At 36.4% G+C, this 25047-nt stretch overlaps 1 protein-coding gene across 7 annotated transcripts in view; it reads right to left on the bottom strand.

Moving 5' to 3' along the window:
• Positions 1-302: 302 nt before the first annotated feature.
• GK (glycerol kinase) overlaps positions 303-25047 on the bottom strand; it is a 77674-nt gene continuing 52929 nt past the window's right edge. For 3 of the 7 annotated variants that reach the window (XM_019019750.3, XM_019019751.3, XM_055375541.1), the window contains 10 exons: positions 23343-23385; positions 22801-22881; positions 12288-12366; positions 11389-11485; positions 10809-10893; positions 10163-10283; positions 9909-10052; positions 6722-6802; positions 3356-3442; positions 303-2174 (listed from right to left, as the gene is read on the bottom strand). In XM_019019750.3, the coding sequence (XP_018875295.1) occupies positions 2164-2174; positions 3356-3442; positions 6722-6802; positions 9909-10052; positions 10163-10283; positions 10809-10893; positions 11389-11485; positions 12288-12366; positions 22801-22881; positions 23343-23385 (829 nt within the window). In that variant the 3' untranslated portion in view covers positions 303-2163. The remainder of the gene's footprint in view (positions 2175-3355; positions 3443-6721; positions 6803-9908; positions 10053-10162; positions 10284-10808; positions 10894-11388; positions 11486-12287; positions 12367-22800; positions 22882-23342; positions 23386-25047) is intronic. The other 4 variants (XM_055375540.2, XM_055375539.1, XM_019019753.4 and 1 more) reach the window with 2 other exon arrangements.

The raw sequence follows: 25047 nt of genomic DNA, 5'->3' as shown, positions 1-25047 counted from the left end.
TTAAAGTGTTCATCATTACAGAAATTACTTCTTTGGCTGTTGGTTAACTCTTCAGAGTGTGCCCTATCAAGTGCTAACAGCCAAGTTTCACACGTCCTGAAACATCTTTTTTTTTTTTTTTTTTTTTTAGTAGAGATAGGGTTTCTCCATGTCGGTTAGGCTAGTCCCGAACTCTTGACCTTAGGTGATCCGCCCACCTCGGCCTCCCAAAGTGCTGGTGTGAGCCACCGGGCCTGGCCTCTGAAACATCTTTCTTAATTTAACTTTCAACTAAGTTCTAGTCTGTAAATGAGAAATGCAAGTAAGAACAAGGGGTCAATTTATTTTAAGTAAATTTGTCATTAAATATCAATGTGTACAATTTCAAACATTTATAAATCTTGCAATTCATAGAAAAATTAATGTAATCTTAAAATTATTTGAACAGTGGCTTTCACAATTATTTACAATGAACTCAACCTACTTTTGTAGAAACATTTATGTTTAAAAGTACCCCTGCCACAAAGTGATCATTTCACAGTACCTTTCTATAATATTTATGTCACTTAAGTGGTGGCTGCATCAATAAAACCTAGCAGATTCAATAAATTAGAAACAGCACAATCAGAACAGTCAATAAAGCTACCATTAATTCCAAACAAAACAGAACCTTTTATAGTAAGATATAAATGTTTTCCCATTCAGCACTCATTGAAAAAAATAAATAGGAGGCAATCTTTTCTTCACTGTTTACTACAAAACAAAGTAATTTTAAGATATTTTTAAAAATTGACGGTAAGAAGCAGGATTAGGTAACTTCTTATGTGACATTAAATATTTTGAGACATTCTTGGTTTCATTGGAAGGCATTTGTAATGATAAACCTTCTTTCAGTTATAATAAGATACTAAGCAGAGGTAATTCTGTCATCCCAGATAGCAATTTCTTATTAACAATTGATAACATTTGAACTGAAAGAGATTCTTGGTTTTATTTCTATATTTTTTTCTACTTAGGTATTTAACTTTTTTGACATCCTCTTATCCCCTCAATAGGATCCAAAATATGTCTAAAATTAATTCAAAAGAAAAATAACTATTTGAATTATTGCTTGTGTTTGAAAACAATATTTACTGTAGTATTCCAGTTTCTTCTTTTTTTAAGCTAAGACAATTAAATAAAAATGTAAGGGATAAGAAATATAGTTGAAGTCACAATAAAGTATATTTTCTTTTATTGACATAAAACATAAATTTTAAACGTTGGCTTGTTAAGAAAACAATTCTCCTGGTAAATATTATGCATAACCGTTGCCCAAAAATGTATACAGCTGTTTTCCAACATATTTATATACACAGTGGTTCATTTAAGACCAGCCCTGTTAGAACCTTCTGAATATAATGTGCTCTTAATTTATAAATGGGCTACCCTCAGTGTATAAAATATATAGGCATGTATGTTATACATACAAAGTAAAAAATATAAAAAGGAAAGATGGAAGAAAAAAGAAAGTATCCTTTCCTATAAGATCCAGACAGAAAGTCATTATAAATAGTGGGACCATGGAAAACATCTGAAGGATTTCAGTTTTGGCAAATAACTTTTCAGAAAAATATCCAAGCTGTGAGAACACTAAATGTCTATTTTAATAATTTAGTAGAGGTTTCTATTCAAACATTCAGTGAAGATGTTGCTGTCTTCAACTATGTAGAGAAGAAGACTTTTAGGGTGTCTGTTGAAAGCAAAGAGCTGCTGATTTTTAACAGGTTAGTAATAACCTTTTAATCAAGTATATGTCATGCAGAGACTCAAATCCTGGTCCAATAGTGTTTGAGTATGTTCGATGGAAGATTCCAATGGTAAGGATCCGAATTCTTCCTACATCTTAGAGGGAATGGAGCAGGATGTTATGGCAATGGAGGGGGTCAGCCCCAAAGGTAGCTGGCCCAACCTTAACTGTGGATGTTTAAGAAAAAAAAAAAAAACACCAAATATTTCTATAGCATTCTTTTTGCTGCATTTTCTTTATTTTAAGCCACAGGTCTACTTGGAGGGTCATGCAGCAAGTGGCTTGTAAATAAAATCAAAGTCTATGAATAGTGTCATTGCATGAAGAGACAGAATTGCTGGGTTCTTTCATTATGTAAAAAGCTCACATCTTGGGAATCCATGAGTTGGTAGGTTTTATGGAATACCTGAAATGGGGAACAAAAACCATATATGTCAATAATGCATGCATACAATTCAGGAGTTAAAGCAATGAAGATGATTCAATCATTTATTAAGCTAGAAAGTCCATATGATTTCTAAATCATGCCTCACAATTAAAATGCAACAAACAGGGCCAATTCCAAAATTAACAAATATTGCCACTGTTGCTAATTGTTTACCAAGGCAAACAATTTCCAGCCCTCTCAAATTGCAGTGTATGTCACCGAAGAGATAACCTAAATATAGTGACCACATGCATTTTAGAAGTCTAAGAATCTAGACACATAGCCCATCTTTTAGCTTAGAGAGATGCAACCTGTCTCAATTTTCATAGAAACGAAGCCTTTTCATGAAACCCTAATCATGAAATTTTTTTTAAAGTTTCACTTTCATGGGAACATACAGAATAAGAAGCATCATTTCCATTTAAGCCAGTAATTTTAAGAAAAATTGAGCTATCACCAAGAGCAGCTTCCACAAATGGCTATTATAAATTAATAAGATTATGCAATATATTTCATAACATGCTGAGCCATTTTACTTTTATTAAAAAAAGATTATTCGGTATAAATTAATGTGGAAAAATAATTCTGTTTTCATTTCAACCCCTTTATTTAAGGAATCATTTTTAAAACTTCAGTTCATAAAATATATTCTTTTAACTAAAATAAGAGTAACTATAAATCTTCCCTGGTTTTAGGGTTTTACAGGAACTCTGTGGACATGCTCTGGCTGAAACTCTTGCCAGAATTGAAAAGTTAAGACTTGCTTAGCAAATTTTCAGGAGTATGAAAAATAATTTATATACATTTGAAAGACAATTTAATTAATGTCAAAAGTATACTTTAACTTTCAGCAGTCAGTCTGAAAGTCCTTTCATTTAAATATTAGTATTTTCACTTTTGCTTATTGCTGCAGCTGACAGCAGAATGTAGGCCCTCTTAAAGAAGTCATCACACTAAAAATTTAAAAAGGGTAAGCAGAGTCACAGTTCTTACTTCTAACTGCCCCCAAAGATTAATTGGTCTAATTAATTAGACCTTTAATTGATTTTCCAGCTTCCTAGACACAGAAAGAATGAAAAACACTGAAAAATTTCTGCTAAGTTATACACGAAAACATTAAAGCTAACTAATAGAGTTGTCTAATTTAAAGAGTAACTAACCTGAGATGTACCTTGCTCCGATTAACATTACCATGCTACTCACTATAAAAAAGCCCAAGGGCAGACTACAGAAGATACTAGGGTCACCTGTGGTCATCCAAGCAGAAGAGAATTCCAGTCAAGCAAACCAAAAGAGAGACACATAATTACAATATTTGTGTTAAGAATCACAAGATAGCAAAACAAAATAAGCTATAAAAATAGTATATTCATAAAAGCTAGCAAAGAGTTATTACTTCAAATCAAAAATATAATCAATATTGAAGGCTTATGACAGTTAACAAACAATACAGATAGCATGCCACACAGCCAAGAACATAATACATATAGACTAACATTAGCCTTCCACTGGCAAAGCCAGAGTGAGCCTATGGATAACTTTTTGGGAGGCTGTTAATTTTAGCTTTCTTGATTCTTCCCCCAAATATATTAAATGATCTATTTAATTCCACCCAAGTTCAAATTATAGTTCTCTTTTGGCTATGAGAGAAGAGTTATATTAGTGTCCTAAGATGAATTTAAAACCCTATGTTTGCTAAAATATTAGTTCAGCTTTATTTTTTTAATAGAATTTGGTGAGTAACAAAATGCACCTGACAATACATTTTAAACACATATGAAAAGTATGTTAAAAATTGTTTACAAAGCATTCAAATATAGTCACAAACAAGAAAATAATTATGATTGCTTCAAAATTGGCAAATTGCTTTGAAACTTAAGCAAGCCTCATATTCTTCCCATAGGTTAAGATACAGGTAGCAATTCTAATATCCTCTCAAGTTTATTAAAATAGGATTCTATCTATATTGCTGTTATCGTATAACTTATATAGTTATATAGCTTAGATTGCTTAAAGGAATAAAACTAGCATTTTATTACTATTCCAAGTTTATTATACAGCTTAGAGACCCCCAAAATATTAAATATTAGAGTGTTTTTCATAAATCTATTCAAAAAACATTTTCAGGTCGGGCGCAGTGGCTCACGCCTGTAATCCCAGCACTTTGGGAGGCCGAGGTGGGTGGATCACCTGAGGTTGGGAGTTCGAGACCAGCCTGACCAACACGGAGAAACCCCATCTCTACTAAAAATACAAAATTAGCCGGGCGTGGTGGCGCATGCCTGTAATCCCAGCTACTCGGGAGGCTGAGGCAGGAGAATTGCTTGAACCCGGGAGGTGGAGGTTGCGGTGAGCGGAGATCGTGCCATTGCACTCCAGCCTAGGCAACAAGAGCGAGACTCCGTCTCGAAAAAAAAAGAAAAAATCAAACTGGCTTAAATCCACTGCAGCCTAACTGAAACAAAAACAAAGTTCTTTAAAATATAAAACTCTCAAAAGATCAAATTACTTTTATCATTAATGCTGATAGCAGAAATTGGAGCAATGATATCATTTTTTTGTTTATCAACTTTTTCTTAGTATTTTAAATTCATTGATAGTAAAGTACACAAACAATGGAAAAATGATCAGCTGATTTTGTGGGAATTTTGCAGTTAAAATTACATCCTCAACCGCTAGTGAGGAGAACTGTGTATCTGTGTGTAAGGCATGGGGTTGGAGGGAGGGAGACAGGAGGATTAAAATGCCATTTTAAGACCAGGAGCGGTGGCTCACGTCTGTAATCCCAGCACTTTGGGAGGCTGAGGCGGGTGGATCATGAGGTCAGGAGTTCAAGACCAGCCTGGCCAAGATGGTGAAACCCCCGTCTCTACTAAAAATACAAAAAAATTAGCCGGGCACGGTGGCAGGCACCTGTAATCCCAGCTACTCAGGAGGCTGAGGCAGGAGAATCGCTTGAACTCGGAGGGCAGAGGTTGCAGTGAGCACAGATCCCACCACTGCACTCCAGCCTGGGCAACAGAGTGAGACTCCATCTCAAAAAACAAAAAACAAAACAAAATGCCATTTTAAACATGCCATTTAAAGTGCCATTTTAAAACATCCAGCTAGTTAAAGAAATAATGTAACTCAACTTCCTATAAGCAATAATTAAGGGCAACTAGAAAAGAAGTCCAGGCTTACGTCTGTTATATCTCACACAGCAACTAGCACTGTGCTAGAAAAGTACTTATGATTGAGAATTTTAGTTGTAAAGGGTCTCTCAAAATTACAATCTTAGCAAGAAAAACGTTGCCACCATCTTGGAAAATGAAGCTGAGTCTCACAACAAAAGATATTAAGCTTATTTAGGAGAAAAACAAAAGCTTCAAATAGGAACATCCGGGACTGAAAATACAGACCACAGTTATCTGTGGCAGTAGATAGTTCTGGAAGCTTCTCCTAAAAAACAGATACATTAACTTTGGGGTTGGAAGGCAGGTATTATTTCATTTGTCAACTCTTCCCCATTAAAGTATATGCTCAAGCCAGGTGCAGTGGCTCACACCTGTAATCCTGGCACTTTGGGAAGCCAAGGCGGGCGGATCACTTGAGGTCAGGAGTTCCAGACCAGCCTGGCCAACATGGTGAAACCCCGTCTCTCCTAAAAATACAAAAAAATTAGCTGGGCATGGTGGTGGGCGCCTGTAATCCCAGCTACTTGGGAGGCTGAGGCAAGAAAATCATTTAAACCCAGGAGGCGGAGGTTGCAGTGGGCCAAGATCGCGCCACTGCACTCTAGCCTGGGTGACAGAGCGAGACTCTGTCTCAAAAAAAAAAAAAAAGTACATGCTTCAATAAATTATCTGCCATTGTTCCATTCATTATGCTCCACATCTTGCATTTAGCAAAAAATAATAATACTATGCATCTTAAGGCTGTTTAAATCTAAATGGTTTACTTAAGCTCTTGACCTTCCTAAGTGACTGAAAGGTAGAACAGTCCACTATTTTTTCTGCTAAGAGCACTTCCCAATCTATTTATAAGAGTTCAAATTTACTATGTTTGGTATATCTCTTTCTCTGATTCCAAAGGAATTCCCATTATGTACTTGGAATCAGCCTAGGAAGTAGCAGAATATATTCTGAAATTAATACAGCTTTCAGTTGGTTCAGGTCATAAAGACAGCCCCCCAAAAAGGTAAAGTAAGAGGAGAGGGGAAAAAAAGGAAGACTCTAGTTGATTTTTTTTTTCATTAAGAAGAAACTAGAAATAATTTTACTCTTGGAAGACTAAGTTGTCAATTGAAGTACCAAGAATAAACTAATAAGGAAAGATACGGCAGGATAAAGTTAAAGTATGTATATCAACCTGATAATTTACATTTTGTGTTTAGAACTTTAAAGTGTTTTCAAAATGTTAGAATCTCTGGACATACGATAATGCTTTTCTTCAGAGCAGCCTGGCTATGTGTAAATGCCTAGATACTTAAATAACTATTTAACATACTAAGAAAATGTGGCAATAATAAACAAAAACATTTTTACCACTTTCTGGAGATTGAGTTGTAACCCAACCCATTGACTTCATCACAGCTTTCTTCCATGTAGAATAACGAATTTCACTTTCTAGAATTAGAAGGTAGAAAAAACACATAACGAAAGGTAGTTTGCTGAGATGTTCTAAGTACCATACTTATGATCACTCAACATTCTTGACAAATTATTGCACACATTAAACTGCAGTAGGGCTTTAGCAGGACTCAGATTTGAAAGCACATGGTTGCTGATGACTGCCAGTGACTGGAAGACATGCTTGCTTGGAAGTTGGAGCGAAACAGGACACAGGGAGGCTGGGTGTAGTGGCTCATGCCTGTAATCCCAGCATTTTGGGAGGGTGAGGAGGGAGGATGGCTTGACCTCAGGAGTTTGAGACCAGCTTGAGCAATGTGGTAAAACCCTGCCTGTAGTACCAGCTACCTGGGAGGCTGAAGCAGGAGGATCTTTTGAGCCTGGGAGGTGGAGGTTGCAGTGAGCCAAGATCACACCACTGCACTCTAGCCTGGGTGACAGAGCAAGACTCAGTCCCAAAAACAAACAAACAAACAAACAAACAAACAAAAACAGGATAGGGGAAATTCAGCAGGGTAAAGGGAGATTGGCAGACAGACTGCCTGCTATGCAGACTGGGCCACTCACAAACAAGTGGTAATGAATTAGAAAGGGGAATCCCATTTGATCTGTTTTCTCTTCTTTTGGGGGGGAAAGGGTATGAGGAAAAGGGTATGCTGTAATGTGGGAAGACTAGAAGGAGACATTTTTATTTCTTTTTTTTTTGAGACTGAGTCTCGCTCTGTCGCCCAGGCTGGAGTGCAGTAGTGCCATCTCGGCTCACTGCAAGCTCTGCCTCCCGGGTTCACGCCATTCTCCTGCCTCAGCCTCCCCGGTAGCTGGGACTACAGGCGCCCACCACCACGCCCAGCTAATTTTTTGTATTTCTAGTAGAGATGGGGTTTCACCGTGTTAGCCAGGATGGTCTTGATCTCCTGACCTCGTGATCCGCCCGCCTCGGCCTCCCAAAGTGCTGGGATTACAGGCGTGAGCCACCACGCCCCGCAGGAGACGTTTTTATTTCAGTCACAGGATTTAACAAATATTGATTTCTCATAAGATTTGAATTGCATTCCTCTGAGACAGCCCCATGCCCCCCAACCCCAGCATCTTAAAGCAAGATTTTTTAAAGGTGGAAATCCACAATAGAAAGTCTAAACAAAAATGAGCTTGATGCTGTACACTTCTAAGGGTGCTGAACCCCATGTGGGGCTACCTTTCTCTCAAGCCTCCCAGACTTTCCATAGCACCTGAGGCCTGCAACACCCAGGAGAGAAGGCTCAAGAATCACTCACTTCAGAAAGCTTTCCAGTGCCCCATTTCTATCCCCCCCCCTCTTCACACACACCCCAGGATGTCAGCTACCAAATTTTTATGGTTTTGTCTTCTGCTCCCAATATACTCTAATCTTCTGAAGGGCAAAAGAAGATAAGAAGATAAGGCCTTATTCATCTCTATATCCCCACATCAGTACAGTCTCTGGCCTGTGGTTGGCTATAAACAACTGTTTGCTGGCAAAATGTACTATCTATGTCTAGGTGCCCATTCGTTTATGGGGAGGAGTGAGGGCTGGTGAGAGGGAGGACAATAGGGCATGACTGATCAACCCCAGGCTAAGGCCTTCAACACCAGCAAAGATGGCTCTCCTAAGAATGGAGATGGCTCTCTTGGCACAGAACTTCCTTGCTTTAAGAGTGAGATTGGCATTTAGAGGCCATATACCTGCTCTGGACATTATTTGCATATTACAAAGTTGATTTTTTTTGAAAAGTAGAAAAATTTTTTGAACTTCATATTTTATCCAGTATTGCAAAAGTTAAAAATGACAGAATATCAGATGCTGAAATACATTTCTAAATCAAGGTACATGGTATAATCTGACTATAAAATTACTAGTATTATAATTCATTTTCTTATATGTTAAAAGAATGAATAAAATTGAGAAACACTGGTATATTCTCCCAGAAAACCAAACAAAAATGCATTTGAAAGCTTATTTCCAATACCTCAAAATCCACTTTGATGCTTTTTTTTTCTTTTTTTTTTTAGAGACAGGGGTCTCATTATGTTGCCTAGGCTGGACTCGAACTCCTGGGCCCAAGCCAAGAGATCCTCCTGGGTAGCTGGGGCTATAGGCACAAATTACCATTCCCAGCTGATGCTATTTTATGCATGGGTTTCTAAAAAGTTATAAAACCAATTCTAATATATAAAACCTTATTTTTCTACATTTATTTAAATTTAAGAACTGCATCACTACATTTTAGTAAAAGTGCTGATCACAGCTTATGGCTTAGCTTAGTTAGCACAGTGAAACAGGTATCTAATGTTCACTTACTTAAATTGTTGCTGCCTTCATCAGGTTAGTCCTGCTGTGCTTAAAAGTTACCAGAGTGTCTCTTAACCCAGCTAATTATGTCCTAAAACTGGGCCACTGGCACCAAAGATGATCTGGTGTAGACATTAGGGATGAGTAGCTGATATATCTTCCTTCTCACTTTAAAAAAGGCTACGGCTGGGCGCGGTGGCTCACGCATGTAATCCCAGCACTTTGGGAGGCCAAGGCGGGCGGATCACAAAGTCAGGAGATTGAGACCATCCTGGCTAATGCGGTGAAATGCTGTCTCTACTAAAAATATAAAAAAAAAAAAAATTAGGCGAGGCGTAGTGGCGGGCACCTGTTGTCCCAGCTACTCGGGAGGCTGAGGTGGGAGAATGGCATGAACCCGGGAGGCGGAGCTTGCAGTGAGCTGAGATCACGCCACTGCACTCCAGCCTGGGCAACAGAGCGAGACTCTGTCTCAAAAAAAAAAAAAAAAAAAAGGCTATTCTAAGTAGCTATACCTGACAGTGTGGCAGTATTATTTTCCTACACTAAAGGACCATAAACAGTAAAAGCAAATGATTTTTAAAAAGTGATTTTAGAAGTTCTTTTGATAAGCAACGATTTCTCTCATTCACATTTATTCAGTAAAGCCCAATATGCTTGGCAGCCGAATCTGCAATGATAACATTTACTATTTTACTTGGTTCCTTAACTTTTAACTAAACAGAAAAACAAAACTCCCGTGCACTAAGGTCGTTTTCACAGTATATCACTGAACATTTCATTCTTTAAATGTACCCTCAGCATTAATCTGAGGTTCAAACCGCTCCATCGTGACGGCAGACAAATCCTCGGGTTCGAGACTCCATACGCCGACTCCTTCTGCAGCCCCTGCCGCCATAGCAGCACCCAGTGCAGTGGTTTCGGGCATTGAGGGCTTCACTGAGGAGAGAGAGTTCCATCAATATCTTTGTGGTTACATATGCCCAAAGAACTACTTATTCCACAAGAAACATTACTCTGGGAGTTTAAAGGAATGAAGACTTACTAACCTACTGGTATATACAGAATGTCTGCTTGTAGCTGCATAAGAATTTTGTTGCTGGTCATTCCTCCATCTACCTGCAAATGACTGAGTGGAATTCCACAGTCTCGATTCATGGCATCCAAAATCTTAAATAAACCAGTGCAATTAATGTTATAAATCTATTTCATAGTAACATCTCTGAAAATGGCAATCCTCCACTCAAAAACTCTCAAGAGCTTCCAAGAGCCTATGGAATAAATTGAGACTTCTTATTCTGGTCTTCTAAGCCCTCTTTGATCTGGTCACAGCCAACCTTTTCTCTCACTACACCTCTGCATTCACCTTGATATTCAGCTAAGCTATACAACTCTATTTTGCACCCTGTTTTTCTGCCTTGATGCCTATGTTTGTGCTGTTTCCTTTGCCTAATGTGTGCCACTCAGCCTCCCCACAACCATAAAATTCCCAGTGCCTGACAGGGAACAGGAACTTAGAAGGTAATGACAGCTGGAAAAAGGGGGAAAACCCTGCTTATATTTAGATTAGTATTTAGGCAGCCTTAATATTTGATTAACTACATTTTCAGTACTGAATAAATCTCGGGTGTTAACATATAACTTAAGAGTGATAAAAGTGAACTAAGTACAAGAAAACAGGCCCATATTCGTTACCTCTCGAGTTTGGAAACAAACAGCTTCTAATGCAGCAAAAGCAATATGGCATTTATTGGTGAACTGAGTGAGTCCACAGATTATCCTAAAAATACGCACAAAGATTTTCAGATTAGAATGATATAAACCAATCAATTTGAAATATCTCAAATATGAAAAGGTCAAATTTGGTAGACAGAAATGTCCAGGAAGAGAAAATTGGACATAATCATTAAGTAACTCAGAAAGTCGTTATATTTCACAATTCTGCATTCATGTATGAAAAAATTCATGACGCATTTGAAAAGATGATGGCATCATAAAACTGAATCAGTATTCATTATGATGATGTCCCTTCACTATACAACTTACAGACATCATGAAGATAAAAGATAACATGAATATGGATATGGCAGGGGTTATTGTCAGCTGATTCATAACTTCTTGGAGCTTAAAGTTTCTGACATTATATTCTCCAAAAAGAAAAGGTTTTCTCAACACATTATAATTACTTGAAAATAGATAAGGAACTAATACGTTATTAACGACTTTGGTAAATAAATCAAGATCCCCAAAAGCACTCCATATTTTCAATACTTACCCTCTTGCGCTGGGCTCCCAATAAGGTGCATATAACCCCGAAAATGCTGGGACGAAGTAGCAGCCATAAGAAGTACCTACTTCTTTAGCAAGTTTTTCTAACATTAAAAACAAAACAAAACAAAAATCACACAAATATTGTGTATTATTATATAAGCATACCTATTTTAAAAATTAGAAAAATTAGGACAGGGGTTTTGGTTTCCAATTCATTGGTAGAGCAAAATGTTGCTAACTACAGTAGTATGCTAGGATCAACAGAAATGAGTTTCTCTCACATTAAATACCCCCCACTAAAATGTAGCCTAGCTCAAGAAATCAAGGAACCAGATTCGTTTATTTAAGGTATTTTAGCTCATTTCCACTATTTTTAAGGTTGCTGACTAGGAGATGAAAAAGTGGCCTCTAGTGTGTCCCTAATCAGAAATGTATTTCTGATTGTCTCACCTTCAGGGAAAGTTAAGGAAGTGGACGAAAGAGTGAGTAGGTAAGTTCAAACTAATTATCTATAGACTGAAAACAGCCATATTAATACTTACATTATAGGTACCAGAGTTTTAATGCTCACTCTAATCTAAGAGTTAAAGCTCTTTCTCATCAGATAAATTTAACTCAACTTCTCTATCTGCAGGTTCTGGCAATCTCCAGTGTTCAATTTTACACTTGGGTAATTTTTATGCCCTACATTGCCAGTTTATTAACAACCACCACTAATTATGTCAATTCCTTGTTTTATAAATCTTCACAAGATAGTCTTTTGCATAAGTCAAACTCATAATAGGGATCCATATAATTTATGGATCACATTTGGGGCAAAGCATAAGTATTTACTTTGCAGAGATAAAATACTGAAATGTGTCATTTTTCAGATATTCTAACCTTTTGTTAGAACACACTCACCAATTTCTTCTGAGGTCTTTATAATTCCAAGATTGTCTCTTAGCCAGCGAATAACAGCACCAGCTATAGCTACAGAACCCTAAAGAAAAAAAGGAATTCAAGACAGAATATATTTTATCACTATCCAAGGTTTTTATTGAGCATATTCTGTGTATGACACAATCAGATGGACAGAATTCAGTTTCCATTTTGAGACTCTGACAAATATGATAAACTAGGTCTTCTAATACAAACATAGTTTTATCTAAGTCACTAATAAAAGTTTTTCACGGGATGAGGAAAAGAAGTGAGCTTTCCAGCACACCCTTGGATTTGTCCCCATAGGTGGACATTGATCTTTGATCAGTTTGCTTCTTGAACAATTTTCTGTCTGTTGCTAAGCTACTGAGGTATATTATCACTTAGAAATATATTGCCATATTGTTCATAAAATTATTGGGAGAGGCCATATTAAAAGTTTTTTCAAGTCTGTTTCCCATATCTAACAGTATAGTAAATCAAGAAAACAAAAAGCAAAGAAGCTAGCTAGTAAGTAATTTTTCTTTAAAACAAAATCACCTGGAGCTGTGGCAGTAACGATAAAAACATATTTCAGAGTTGGATAAACTGGCTTTGAGTCCCAGTTCTAGTACTTAATTGCTGTGTAATCTTAGTAACTAATCTAAGTAACTTAGTAAGTTAATCTTAGTAAGTTCATCTAAGTAACTTGCCTAAGTTACTTAGGCTTTCTGAGCCTCCATTTCTTCACCTATAAAATGATGACTATGACAACACTTACCTAAACAAATTACTGTGAGGCTCAATATGAGAATATATGTGAAGGTTCTTACTAAATGTAAATATTGACTTCATTAATTTCTTTAATGTTAAAAAAGTATCAGCCAAATATCACTGACTGATGAATAGATAAAACGCAGTATGTCTACACAATGGAGTATTATTGGACTATGAAAAGGAATGATGTCTTAATACATGCTACGACATGGATGAGCATTGAAAACATTATGCAAAGTGAAAGAAGCCAGGCACAGAAGACCATATATTGTATGATCCCATTCATATGAAATGTCCAGAACAGACAAATTCATAGAGACAGAAAGTAGATTAGTGGTTGCCTGGGCTGGGGGATAGGGGGTGGTTATGGGGTTTCTTTTTGGGGTGGTGACAATGTTCTAAAGTTAGATTGTGGTGATGGTTGTAAAAATCTGTAAATATAGTATTACTATAAACCATTGAACTGTATATTTGAAAAGGGTAAATTGTGTGGAATATGAACTATATTTCAATAAAGCTATTATAAAAAGATCCTGAAGGCAAAAAAAAAAAAAAGAAGAAGTATCAGCACAAACCATTAGGAATACCAAGAAATTTTTTTTAGCTCTGATAGTTCATTCATATAGATTATTAATGTAAATTACTTCCACAGAGTCACTCCAAACCAAACGTCCGGTAATATTAAATGTAGGGACCTGTCCCCAGTTCTATTAACTGAATTACAAATGGTCATGCCTTCTTGTTGTCAGTTGTCAAAATGTAAGTAAACTAGAGAATGAATATGCTGGTATATTCCATCATTCGTAGCTTCTATGAGAAGTTACTATGTTACTGCAAAGCTACAGAATGCCACAATTGTTCTGTTTATACATTTTTATATACGTAGACATACATACAGTACTCTGTATCACTACATATATAAAATGGCTTTTTAACCACAGGAAGTATTTGAGGAACAGATCTGGCATAGCTGTGCAAATATGACAAGGCTTTAAAAATGGGACAAAAACAATTCAACAAATACCTTACAAGGGACTCTAACACAGCTCATTCCCTGCCTAAAATAAGTTGTTGTATTAAGTTTGACACATTTACATATTTAGGTACTTAGTGGGATCATTCAAGAGAACTAAGTAAAATTTTGGTTTAAAGAGATTTAAGAACTTTACTCTCAAATTTCCTTTGGAAACAGACAATTCAGAGATAGCAGCTGCCAAATACTAGTAAATATGTAAGAGTTTCTAGACCAGTGCTGTCCAATAGAAATATAAAGTGAGTCACATATGTAATTTATATTTTTGCCACATTAAAAAGGTAAAAGGAAGATAAAATTAATATTTTATTTAACCCAATGTATTAAAAAAAATTTCAACATGAAATCAATATTAAATTATTGAGATTTTTTTTTGTACTATCTTTGAAATCTGGTATATACTTTATACTTACAGCACATCTCAATTCAGACTAGCCACATTTCCAGGGCTCAATAGCTGCACGTGGCCATGGCTGCCATGGGCAGTATAATTCTAGACCTCATTGAAAAAGAAAAACAAAAACAGGTGTCCCTCCTCCTTATACTCTCAAAGACACTGTCCTTAAATAGCATCTAACCAAGAAATGCATACATAATTGTTTTAGGCAAGTACAGTTAAACTGCGAATTTTTAGAAGCCACTGTGCTAGGAGTCTAGTAAAGTGATTTTGTGGCACAGCTGGTGGGACTTTATACTCTAGGAAACCACATGCTGATATACCTCATTTCCATTGAAAAAGATAGGATGTTACATGCTTACACCATATTTTTAAGAGAAAGCAATATGATTTTAGCAAGAGGAAAATCAAGGTTTTGATTAGAGGTAATTAGTTGAGAATCAGAGTATTATTTAGATTAAAACAAAAGAAAAAAAATACATAGTCACTGTTAAGGCTCCAGGAGATAACTGTTTTAAATTCTGTCATCAGGAATATACAGAAGTGTTTTGTTGTGATTGAAAAACTAGATTCAATATAACACAATAAAAGGTAGATAAAAACACTTATCTGAAAAAAGTAAATAATTTTGCTGTCAGGATATAATACATGGTATGATTTAGCTTTTAAAGAAATAAAAATGAGAGACATCTCTAATTCACAAAAGACATGTGGTCTTCTGAATTCAGAGGCAGGAAATAAAATGGAAGATGGTAATAATGTTTCAAAGCTGGACAGGAAAAGAGTATAGCAGCCAAAACCTAAAATGATAAATAGAAGGTGGCTGTCTACTTGTTATCAATTAAGTTACCATAAATTACACCCTAAGTATAAAGATCCAATACTTTAGTATATCATCTACAAATTTGAATCAGCCCTTGTTCTAGGTTATGACTCCCTGGAAAAGATGCATGCAAGCTTAATAGTTGTACACTAAGGGAGATGCAATGAAAGTGAGAGGGTGTAAAGAATAATAAATTAAATTATAACAGGACAAGAGGAATAAATTATTTTAAAACTAGACATGTAGCCTGGAAAGTGAAAGGCTAATAAACAGGCTATAGGAAGACTGAATTAAAAATAATCAAGTAGATCTGATGTAATGTCATAGCAGGCAAATACATTTTTCTTCAAAAGCTCCTTGACATGAATGCCACTGCCACAAACAGTATAAAAATAAAGCAGGATGTTTCAGGATGCAGTAGAATTGTAGCTTACAAGGCAATTAGGGTGAAAATTGGTGAGTATGAAGAAAAATCAGGTAAAGTAAAGATTACCCTAAATTGCTTACAATCATTCATCAGGCATAGCAAACACAGTTTTGTGTATACTACAGTGCTATGTATCCGTACGTATATGATTTATAATGTGGTTAATTTGTATATATTAGATTACAAATGCAGTGTCTAACTCTATGGCATTTTTAATTGCATAGAGAAAGGGAAGAGTTGAATTGGAGCAACATTATTTTTGAAATGTAACAGATTTCATTAATACTTCAGTAACAAGTTGGGGAACTAAAATTAAAAGCATTTATTGCTCAGAAAGTATACTTTTCAAGAAAGAACATTATAAAAGTTCATAAACAATGTTTATATGCTTGTGGCAGATAGACTTTTAATTAAGGTGGCTCCCATGATCCCTGCCTCCTGATGTGCATACCCTTGCGTAATCCTTGCCTCTTGAGTGTGGTGATATCTGTGACTTTCTTCTACCCAACAGTACATGTCAAAAGTGATGGGATATGTGTAGTGATGTGTACGTGCTTCCATTACATGATTTACTGTGCCTGTCTTGCTGGAGATATTCCCTCCCTTCCTGACTTTAAGGAAGCAGAGGACCACTGGGGGTCCCTCAGGTAGCAGGGAACTGCAGGTAGCCCTAGGAGCTGTGAGGGTGGCCTCCATCTGACAGGTAGCAAGAAACTGAAGTCCTCAGTTCCACAACCACAAGGAACTGAATTTTGCCAATAACCTGAATGAACCTGGAAGCAGATTAAACCTCAGATGACAGCAGAGTCTCAGTCAACACCTTGACTGCAGCCTTGTGAGACTCTGAGCAGGGTACCCAGCTAAGCTGTGCCTGGATTCTGAACCCATGGGAACTGAGAAACAATAAATGTGTTGTTTTAAGCCACTTAAGTTTGTGGTAATCTTGTTACACAGCAATAGATAATCTATTACATAGGTTTATACCTAAAATAGGGATTTAGCTCAAGAAGGATGAAAAACTCTAAAAAGGAAATCTTAAAGCTATAATCGTTAAACCATAACAAAGAAAAGATAAGGGAAGAGATATTTAAACAAACCAATGAGGCAATATAGGGAACCCTCTTTGAAGCTCATATTTAAAAAGAAAAAAATGGCCTAACATAGGATTCGGTATTTGAACAATATTTAATGGGTATGTATTATCTGCCAGCCTGCTGGGACAGAGTGGTAAACAAGATAGACAAGTACCCTGGCCTCAGGAAATCTATATTCTAGTGACAAAACGCGGAACATGGAAGTCTCAAGTCATAAGTAAGCTCAGGTTCATACTCATATTAAAAGTTCCCAAAAGGATTTTTGTTTTGTGAAACAGTATTTGGAAAAAGAAGAGGAACAAGGATGCCAGAGGGAAGGCAGAACCACTCAATGGCTCTATTTAGCTCCAGTCTCTTCCACTACTGAGAAATATTTTCCAACTAGAAAGGGTGGGACAAATTTAACCAGTTTAATATGAGTTTAATGTCACAGAACAACTTAAGGATCATGAACACCTATTTCTTTTTACAAATAATGAAAATGAGAATTTAGAGGTATTAAAATGTCAGGCCTTACTATCACCTGCCAGGGGCTTCAGAGAGAGAAAAAGAGTTCTCTTGGTGACGAAAAAGAAGATGCAGATGCTTACATGAGCAGAAATAATGAGTTTGTACTTCAAAAATCCCCTTTGTTCTAACCACAGAGGATAACAGACACGATATAAAAGAGAAAACTGAAACAACATGCTGACTCAAATACAGAATAACATCTATGTGGACAGACACGGAAACACATAACCAAACAGGACTGAAGCCACAAGCATGATGGCTTCTGATTTATTTTTCTATATGTGTCAGGGAGTAGGAGTGGTGGCTGGGAACTGGTTCCTCCAGAAGAAAGGGGTCCAAAATGTTTTGCGCAAGACAGGGAATAGAATCAGGCTCAATGCTTGAAGCCAGGGGCTAGGTGGCGCTCTCTTACTTGTGTAGGGATGCTAGAAAAACAAGCAACTGTGTATTTGCTGACTGAGGCTATATGGCTTAATGGAAGACAAGGCTGGAAGTGACAATTCTAAACTATACGAAGAAATCTTGTATTAAGAAATCCAACAAGGCCAGGCGCGGTGGCTCACGCCTGTAATTCCAGCACTTTGGGAGGCCGAGGCGGGCGGATCACGAGGTCAGGAGATCGAGACCATCCTGGCTAACACGGTGAAACTTCGTATTTTCAGTCTTTACTAAAAATACAAAAAATTAGCCGGGCGTGGTGGTGGGCATCTGTAGTCCCAGCTACTCGGGAGGCTGAGGCAGGAGAATGGCGTGAACCTGGGAGACAGAGCTTGCAGTGAGCCGAGATCAGGCCACTGCATTCCAGCCTGGGCGACAGAGCGAGACTCCATCTCAAAAAAAAAAAAAAAAAAGAAAAAAAGAAAAGAAAAAAGAAATCCAACAAACTTAATAGCTGGACTAGAGTTCATTCCGGCCTAACACAGATTTTAAAATACGTATGTTTTAAGTATTCGGAGATAAATTAGGAAATGACTTCCATTTTAAAAACAAACAAACATGAAACTAAGAATCAAAAAAAAAAAGAGAACTGAAACAAAATCAGGTGGATGTGAAAAATAACCAAATAAAAACTATAGAAATGAAAATATTAAATAAGATGAAAAATGTAATAGATGGGGTAAACTCTAGACTAGATAGAGAGGATGAGTAAACTAGCACTCCCCCATATTGCTGGTAGGAGTGTAACTTGACACATCTACTGTGAAAAATGGTTTGCACTATCTACTCAAAGTGAAGATACACATAATCTATGGCCTAGAAATTCTACTCCTACAGAAAGGTGAATACATTTACATCAGGAGGCATATACAAAAATGTTCATAGCAGCATTTTTCATAATAGCCAAATACTGAAAACAACTCGAATGTCATCAACAGCTGAATAAATACTAAACTTCAATAATTTCATATAGCAATAAGAAGCAATGAAAAAAACAGCTATGTATAATACTGTGGATGAATCTCACAAACATAATGTTGAGTGAAAGAAGCCAGATCAAAAAAATACAAAAAAATACATACTAAGTGACTCAGATATGCATGCACATGCTGTCTCTCTCTTTTCTTTTATATTTTTAATATATCAAATATTAAACACATGCAGAACTAAACTCTGGTGTTCAGGGCTGCACATTTAAGTGTTAGAACTACAAAGAAAAGTAAGGAAGTGATTATGATAAAAGTCAGGCTGATGTTTATCTCAGGGAGAGGGAGGAAGTTGTGATCGTGGGGCAAATAGAGGTTCTTGGGATTGGCGGCGTTCTATGAACAAGTTACATGAGCCTTTATAATAATTTTTCAAGTTGTACATTGATATTTAATGCATTTTTCTCTATGTGTCTTATATTTCACAATACAAAAAAGGCTTTTATGATTTGTCTTGTTTGTTTTAAAGAGAGGATTTGGAAATGGAAGGTAGATACTGAGAAACTCACCAGGGACGCAGCACAGAGAAACAAAGAGATTAAAAAAATATAAAAGGGCAGTTAAGAGACATGGATGATGGGTTGAAAGGTTCCAATATTCATCCAATAGCAATTCCAGAAGAGGATGGAGGTAATGGTAGAGGAGCAATATTTGAAGAGATAATTGCTGAGAACTTTCCAGATCTGAAGACAGACTTGGATCCAAGTACCTAACAGGATAAATAAAAATAAATCCAAACACAGGCATATCATAGTAAAACTACAGAACATCAATGATAAAGAGATAATGTTAGAAACTCCCAGACAATAAACCAGATTATCTACAAATGAACCACATATTGACAGCAGAGGTCTCATCAACATCGAAAATGGCCAGAAGGGATGTGGGAAAAACAATTGTTAATATAGGCTTTTATACTCATCCTCAGAGTGAGGGCAAAACAAAGACAAACCTAAAGAGAATGGGCTTACTATCCCACACTAAAACTAAAAGAACTATAGAAGGATGCCCCTCAGCAAAAAAAAAAAAAAAAAAAAGAAGAAGAAAAAAAGGAAAAAAGTAGGTGGGAATAAAAAAGGTGTGAGACCAAAGAAATGATACTGGACACAAACTAAGAAAAATAAGTCAATAAATATGATTTACTGTGGACTGCAAAGAAAACAACAGTAATTATTGCATGTTGAACAAAATGGGGGAAATGAAAGCTTTAAACAAAATAACACAATTGGTGATGGAGGCGGTAGAATAAAATATTAGAGTTCCTTATCATGGTTGGGAGATTAAACATACCAAAAAATGACATACACTCTTAGAAAAATATATGGTTAAACAATATCTTAAAAATCTGAGGGTATACGCAAAAGAAAAAAAATCACCAAAATAAAAACATAGAAATGTATCTTATTGCTCCCAAATCAGCGGAGGAAGAATGGAAAAAGACTAAAAGACTGAAGATGGGTAGCTATAGTTTTAGGTTTTAAAGAGCATAAAGACTAAAATTTTCCTATCTCCACCTTCTAAGCCTAACAACAATTGATCAAATGAAAGACAATATTATTAAATATATACTTTGTAAGCATTTACAAAAAAAGGAATTAGTATGACCAAGTGAAATTAGCATGTGTTTACTGATAAAAAGTTTTACCAATCTAGCATTATTCCCCACCCTTGTTTTTTGGCTTGGTTTAATTTAATTTTTTAAAAATGTTTGTTAATTGTAAAAAAAAAAATTAAGAAAACAAAGAAAAAAATTCTAACTACACCGTTAACATATTAGTATGCGTATGTGTGTTGTTGTTGTTGCTGAGACCGCTAGGTTAGCAGATGAAGGAAGGGACATAAGCTAGATGCAGTGACAACAACACTGGACTTGGGAGACTGGAGCCCAGAACTTCTAGACTTACAAGGAAGGAAATGGTACAGCAGGGTGGCCTAGGCATCAAGGCTTTGATGTCCAAGCATCTGGATCTGCTACTTACTGTTGTCAAAAGTTACTTGGCCAAGGGACTCCAATTTCACTTTTCTAATCTCAGTTTCCTCACGTGTAAAACAAGGGGATAGGAGGGTATATTGTCATATGATCTAGCGTCTCTCTGAGCTTTTACAATTCTAAGCATCTAAAAGCATTACATAAATTGAAACAAAATCATAAAGCATATATTTGTTAAATCTCTAGATGAGACAAAACTGAAAGAGTAACAGTAAAGAGTGAAAACGAATTCAGACTATATAGGAATAGGCTAAAATCACTATTATGAAATTAAACAGGAAGAAACAAAGACCTGAATTTAGATTTAACAAAAAAACTACACAAATACAGAACGGAGCAGACTTGGTTTGACAATGATTCATTTGAAAACGAGCTAGGTTTTTTAGCATATGCTCCCAGGGCCAATAATATGAAGTCTAAATTAATATTAATTATTTTAATTAATAAATATTAATTTAATAAATATTAGTCTAAATTAATGAACTCTCAGGCTAGAGGAGCAAAAGTAGTGCTTATGGTAGGAGAGGCACAAATCATCCTATTGATTGAGTACAGGTCAGATTAGATGTAGAATATTATATTCCATTCTGGACGACATGAATTGCAATGCACCCAATGAAGGGAGCTCAGAACTATAAAGCATCCAGAAACCATGTGAGATCAAGGCATTGGGTCAGTTTACCCTGGAGGAGGAAGACCCAGAGAAACTGACCGCAGCCTCTAATGTTGGAACGCTTTTGACAACCAATGCAGGTCCAATGCTAGAGGTGTTATTAAGAAGCAACTTTGGGTGCTGTCTTCAGATAGAAGTTGGATGGCTACTGGTAAAGGAGACAGGAGAAGGTTTTTCACATTGGGAGGGGAGTTAAGACCGAGTGACCCCTGTCCCTGAGGCCTGTCCCAGGTCTAAGGCACCTGTATTCTAAAGCACTGATTGTTTCCTATGCAAGAAGAAAAAAAGCAGAATCATATTCTTATTATATTATAGGTAACACTTATCAGGTGCATATTCTATGTGCCTAGTGTTGTGCTATGCACTCTCCACAGAGGGAAAGTAGAGAGGGAGAGGGCTTGTAGGATTTTAAGTTCTGAGAAGTGTTAAGATACATTTAATATACAGACTAAGTTTTCACAAATGCTTCCATCCATAGAAAAGGAGCTGGGCAGAAATATTATAGTGTTTATGGGTTGGGGAAGGGAGAAAAATAGAAATAAACTAATATTCTTCATGTGCTAGGCATAATGACTAATAAAATGTTTTAACTCTAACTAGAAGTCTTTAACTTGTGACCAAATTATTATCAGGCACTCCAAAAAATGAGCCTCAATGAGTTTGTAGATCAAGTGTATACTTGTGCATTATAAGGTAGCCATTTCAAAATTAATTATATAGAAATGCTTATAAGAAATGTATCTAATTTTACAAAAAGAATATTATTTCTTTGACTTTATAAATAAATATTTCTAACGCTAACTTACCATATCCTATAGGCTTAGGCTGGCATATTCCTACTATAACATACAAAAATGTTTGAAACAAATGTTTCCAGTGATAAGTGGCATAAATCTCCTCACTTTCTTTTCTATATCAAAATGTTACACAAAATTTATTTTTATGAGGAGACAAGTGAAGAGAGTTGTTCTGCCTTTTTGTGCCCAGGGTTCTCTTTGGAACACTGGAGCATTTTATTTATAAAATCAAAGAATTTTCAAGATGAAAGAAATGTTAGAGAGCACGTTAATCTGATTAAACTTTAGAGATTAAAAAAAAACAACCTTACATTGTAGAGCTGTCAAGTAATATGCCTAAGGTGACATGATTAATTGGCATAAGAACTGAGGAACCAATCTAATCAAGGTCTCCTGTGAGTCCTGACACCCAGATCAGTTTCAGGTTCCTTCAACTCAATCAAATGCCAAGAAAGCAGAACTTTTTGAGTCCTCTGTATTAAGATTTACCAGAAAAGTGTTAGAAAACACTGTAATTTTTATTAGCTTTGAATGTTTGTCATATTATCCATATTGATTAAAAAGGACTTACTTCCAAAGCATAATATACTGGTTTGTCTCTGCCAAGTTTGTAAGCCACTGTGGTGAGAAGGCCATGATCAGAAAATACACACTGTGAGAAAGAAAAAAAAAAAAAGATTTCAGTAGTGGAAAATGAAAAGGTAACATGAGAACATTTTTTTTTAAAGTTAAAATAACATAGGTACAAAATAATGCAATCAATAAACCAATTTTTTAAAATAAAACTTTACAGTCAAAATGATTAGAATTAAGAACACATTTAAGCTGTATAAAAAGTTTATTCCTTGTTTCAAATTAGATTTGCATTAAGAATTTGACGAGGTCTCAGTCTAAATTTCCCAGCAACACAATTAAAAACACACATATAAAATTCAAAGAGCCTAAAATGGTTCTTATTAGAACGATTCAAATTTTGTATTGAGCTCTAAATTAAACCCTGATAAAGATTAAGTAAAAGCTAAAGACTAAAAGTTATTTAATAGTAAATTATGTTCAAGCATTATTTAGATGAACTTAGACTTTTAAATCAATTTTTTAATTTAAAAAACAAACCTTATGGCCTGTATTACATAGTAAGAAACATCCTGTTCCATACCTATGGTTGAAGGGAGAATGAATAGTAAGACAATTTTATTGAAAGCAAATAATGAAACATTAATAATACAAATGATCAAAACTGACATATAATTTAGTCCAAAAAAGTCATTATAGTTTTATAAAAGTTCCTAAAGTTAACAAAAATCATATATCTTCCTGGAATAATGTTTTAGAAATCAGCCTAGAAGAAAATGTACTTAGTGCAATCTTTTCTTTTTCTTTCAGATGGAGTCTTGCTCTGTTGCCCAGGCTGGAGTGCAGTGGCGCAATCTTGGCTCATTGCAACCTCCGCCTCCCGAGTTCAAGCGATTCTCCTGCCTCAGCCTCCCAAGTAGCTGGGACTACAGGCATGTGCCACCACGCCCAGCTAATTTTTTCTATTTTTAGTAGAGACGGGGTTTCACCGTGTTAGTCAGGATGGCCTTGATCTCCTGACCTCGTGATCCACCCACCTCAGCCTCCCAAAGTGCTGGGATTACAGACGTAAGCCACTGTGCCTGGCCAGTGTAATCTTAATAGAAAAATGCAGATATAGTATTTAGTGTTTAGTCAGTCCTAGGCCTGGGCTGTGTTTATAAAATACCACGAATTACAACAAATTCTAAGTTCTGTCATAGTTATGTTACTACTAATCCATGTGGAGTGAAGCATCATGACTGACAGCCAGCTTAGCTCTATCATTAATACAGTCATAAAATGAGAAACACCACTATCTTCTGGCAGGGTGGGGAGGCTGGATACAGAGTGTGGGAGGGTGTAGTTGGAAAGCTAGGACAAGAGTGGCATGGAACGGAAGGCAATTTAAGGTCTACCTTTGATAATCAGAGCCAGAATGTAACATGGCTGATATGGAAGAACTGAATTTATTTTGTGGCAGCCTTATCAATATAAACTTTGGATTCTGCAGCAAGTCTGGCCCTTGGACATTAATAGGTAGTTTTGACATGTGCCAGGCAGATGGCCCAAAGTGATACCAGTAAGGGTCACAGAGGAACAGTTAAGCTTGAGGTAACAAGGTTGCTACAGTCACCCTTGCTTGGCTCTGCCCAAGCTGGGCATTCCTTCCCCGTGGGCCTTGCTGCTGTGCCCTGCACCACCAGGGTTCTAACTGTGCTGGTGACATTCCAGCAACTGAAAGATGGGACAGTGCTCAGTCCAGGAGCTGGCAGAAGGATCCCAGAAGAAGCTACCACCAGTCAGCACTAACTCAACAGATCCCGTCAGCTGCATTTTGATTGTGCAACAAACACAAAACCAAGGGAAATTGTTTTCTGACATTTTTCCAGGTACCATTGTTACCATAAGGATTAGCCTAGGATAGTCTTCTCTTCTCACTTATTGTTACCATAAGGATTAGCCTAGGATAGTCTATCTCTTCTCACCCAAATATATTCTTGGCCTGCTTGATGAGCAGGTGACAAATTCAAGGAGCATGGGACTAATATCTAATTTGGTAAAGATACTTGTCAAATAACACTACGTACAGGTAATACATTTACAAACTAAAACACAAAATCACTATACCGTTTTATTGCCGCACACTGAAAAAGCTACATGTTTCAAGTTAATCTACTGTGATAAATATTCATAAAATGGAAGTTAATTATCTATTTCATGCTTTTTAAAGGAGAAATCTGTACCAATTTAGCATCCATATAAA

The sequence above is a fragment of the Gorilla gorilla genome, chromosome X, assembly GCF_029281585.2.
Source record: "Gorilla gorilla gorilla isolate KB3781 chromosome X, NHGRI_mGorGor1-v2.1_pri, whole genome shotgun sequence".
Lineage (NCBI taxonomy): Eukaryota > Metazoa > Chordata > Mammalia > Primates > Hominidae > Gorilla > Gorilla gorilla.
This window is presented reverse-complemented; position numbering and strand designations above follow the sequence as displayed.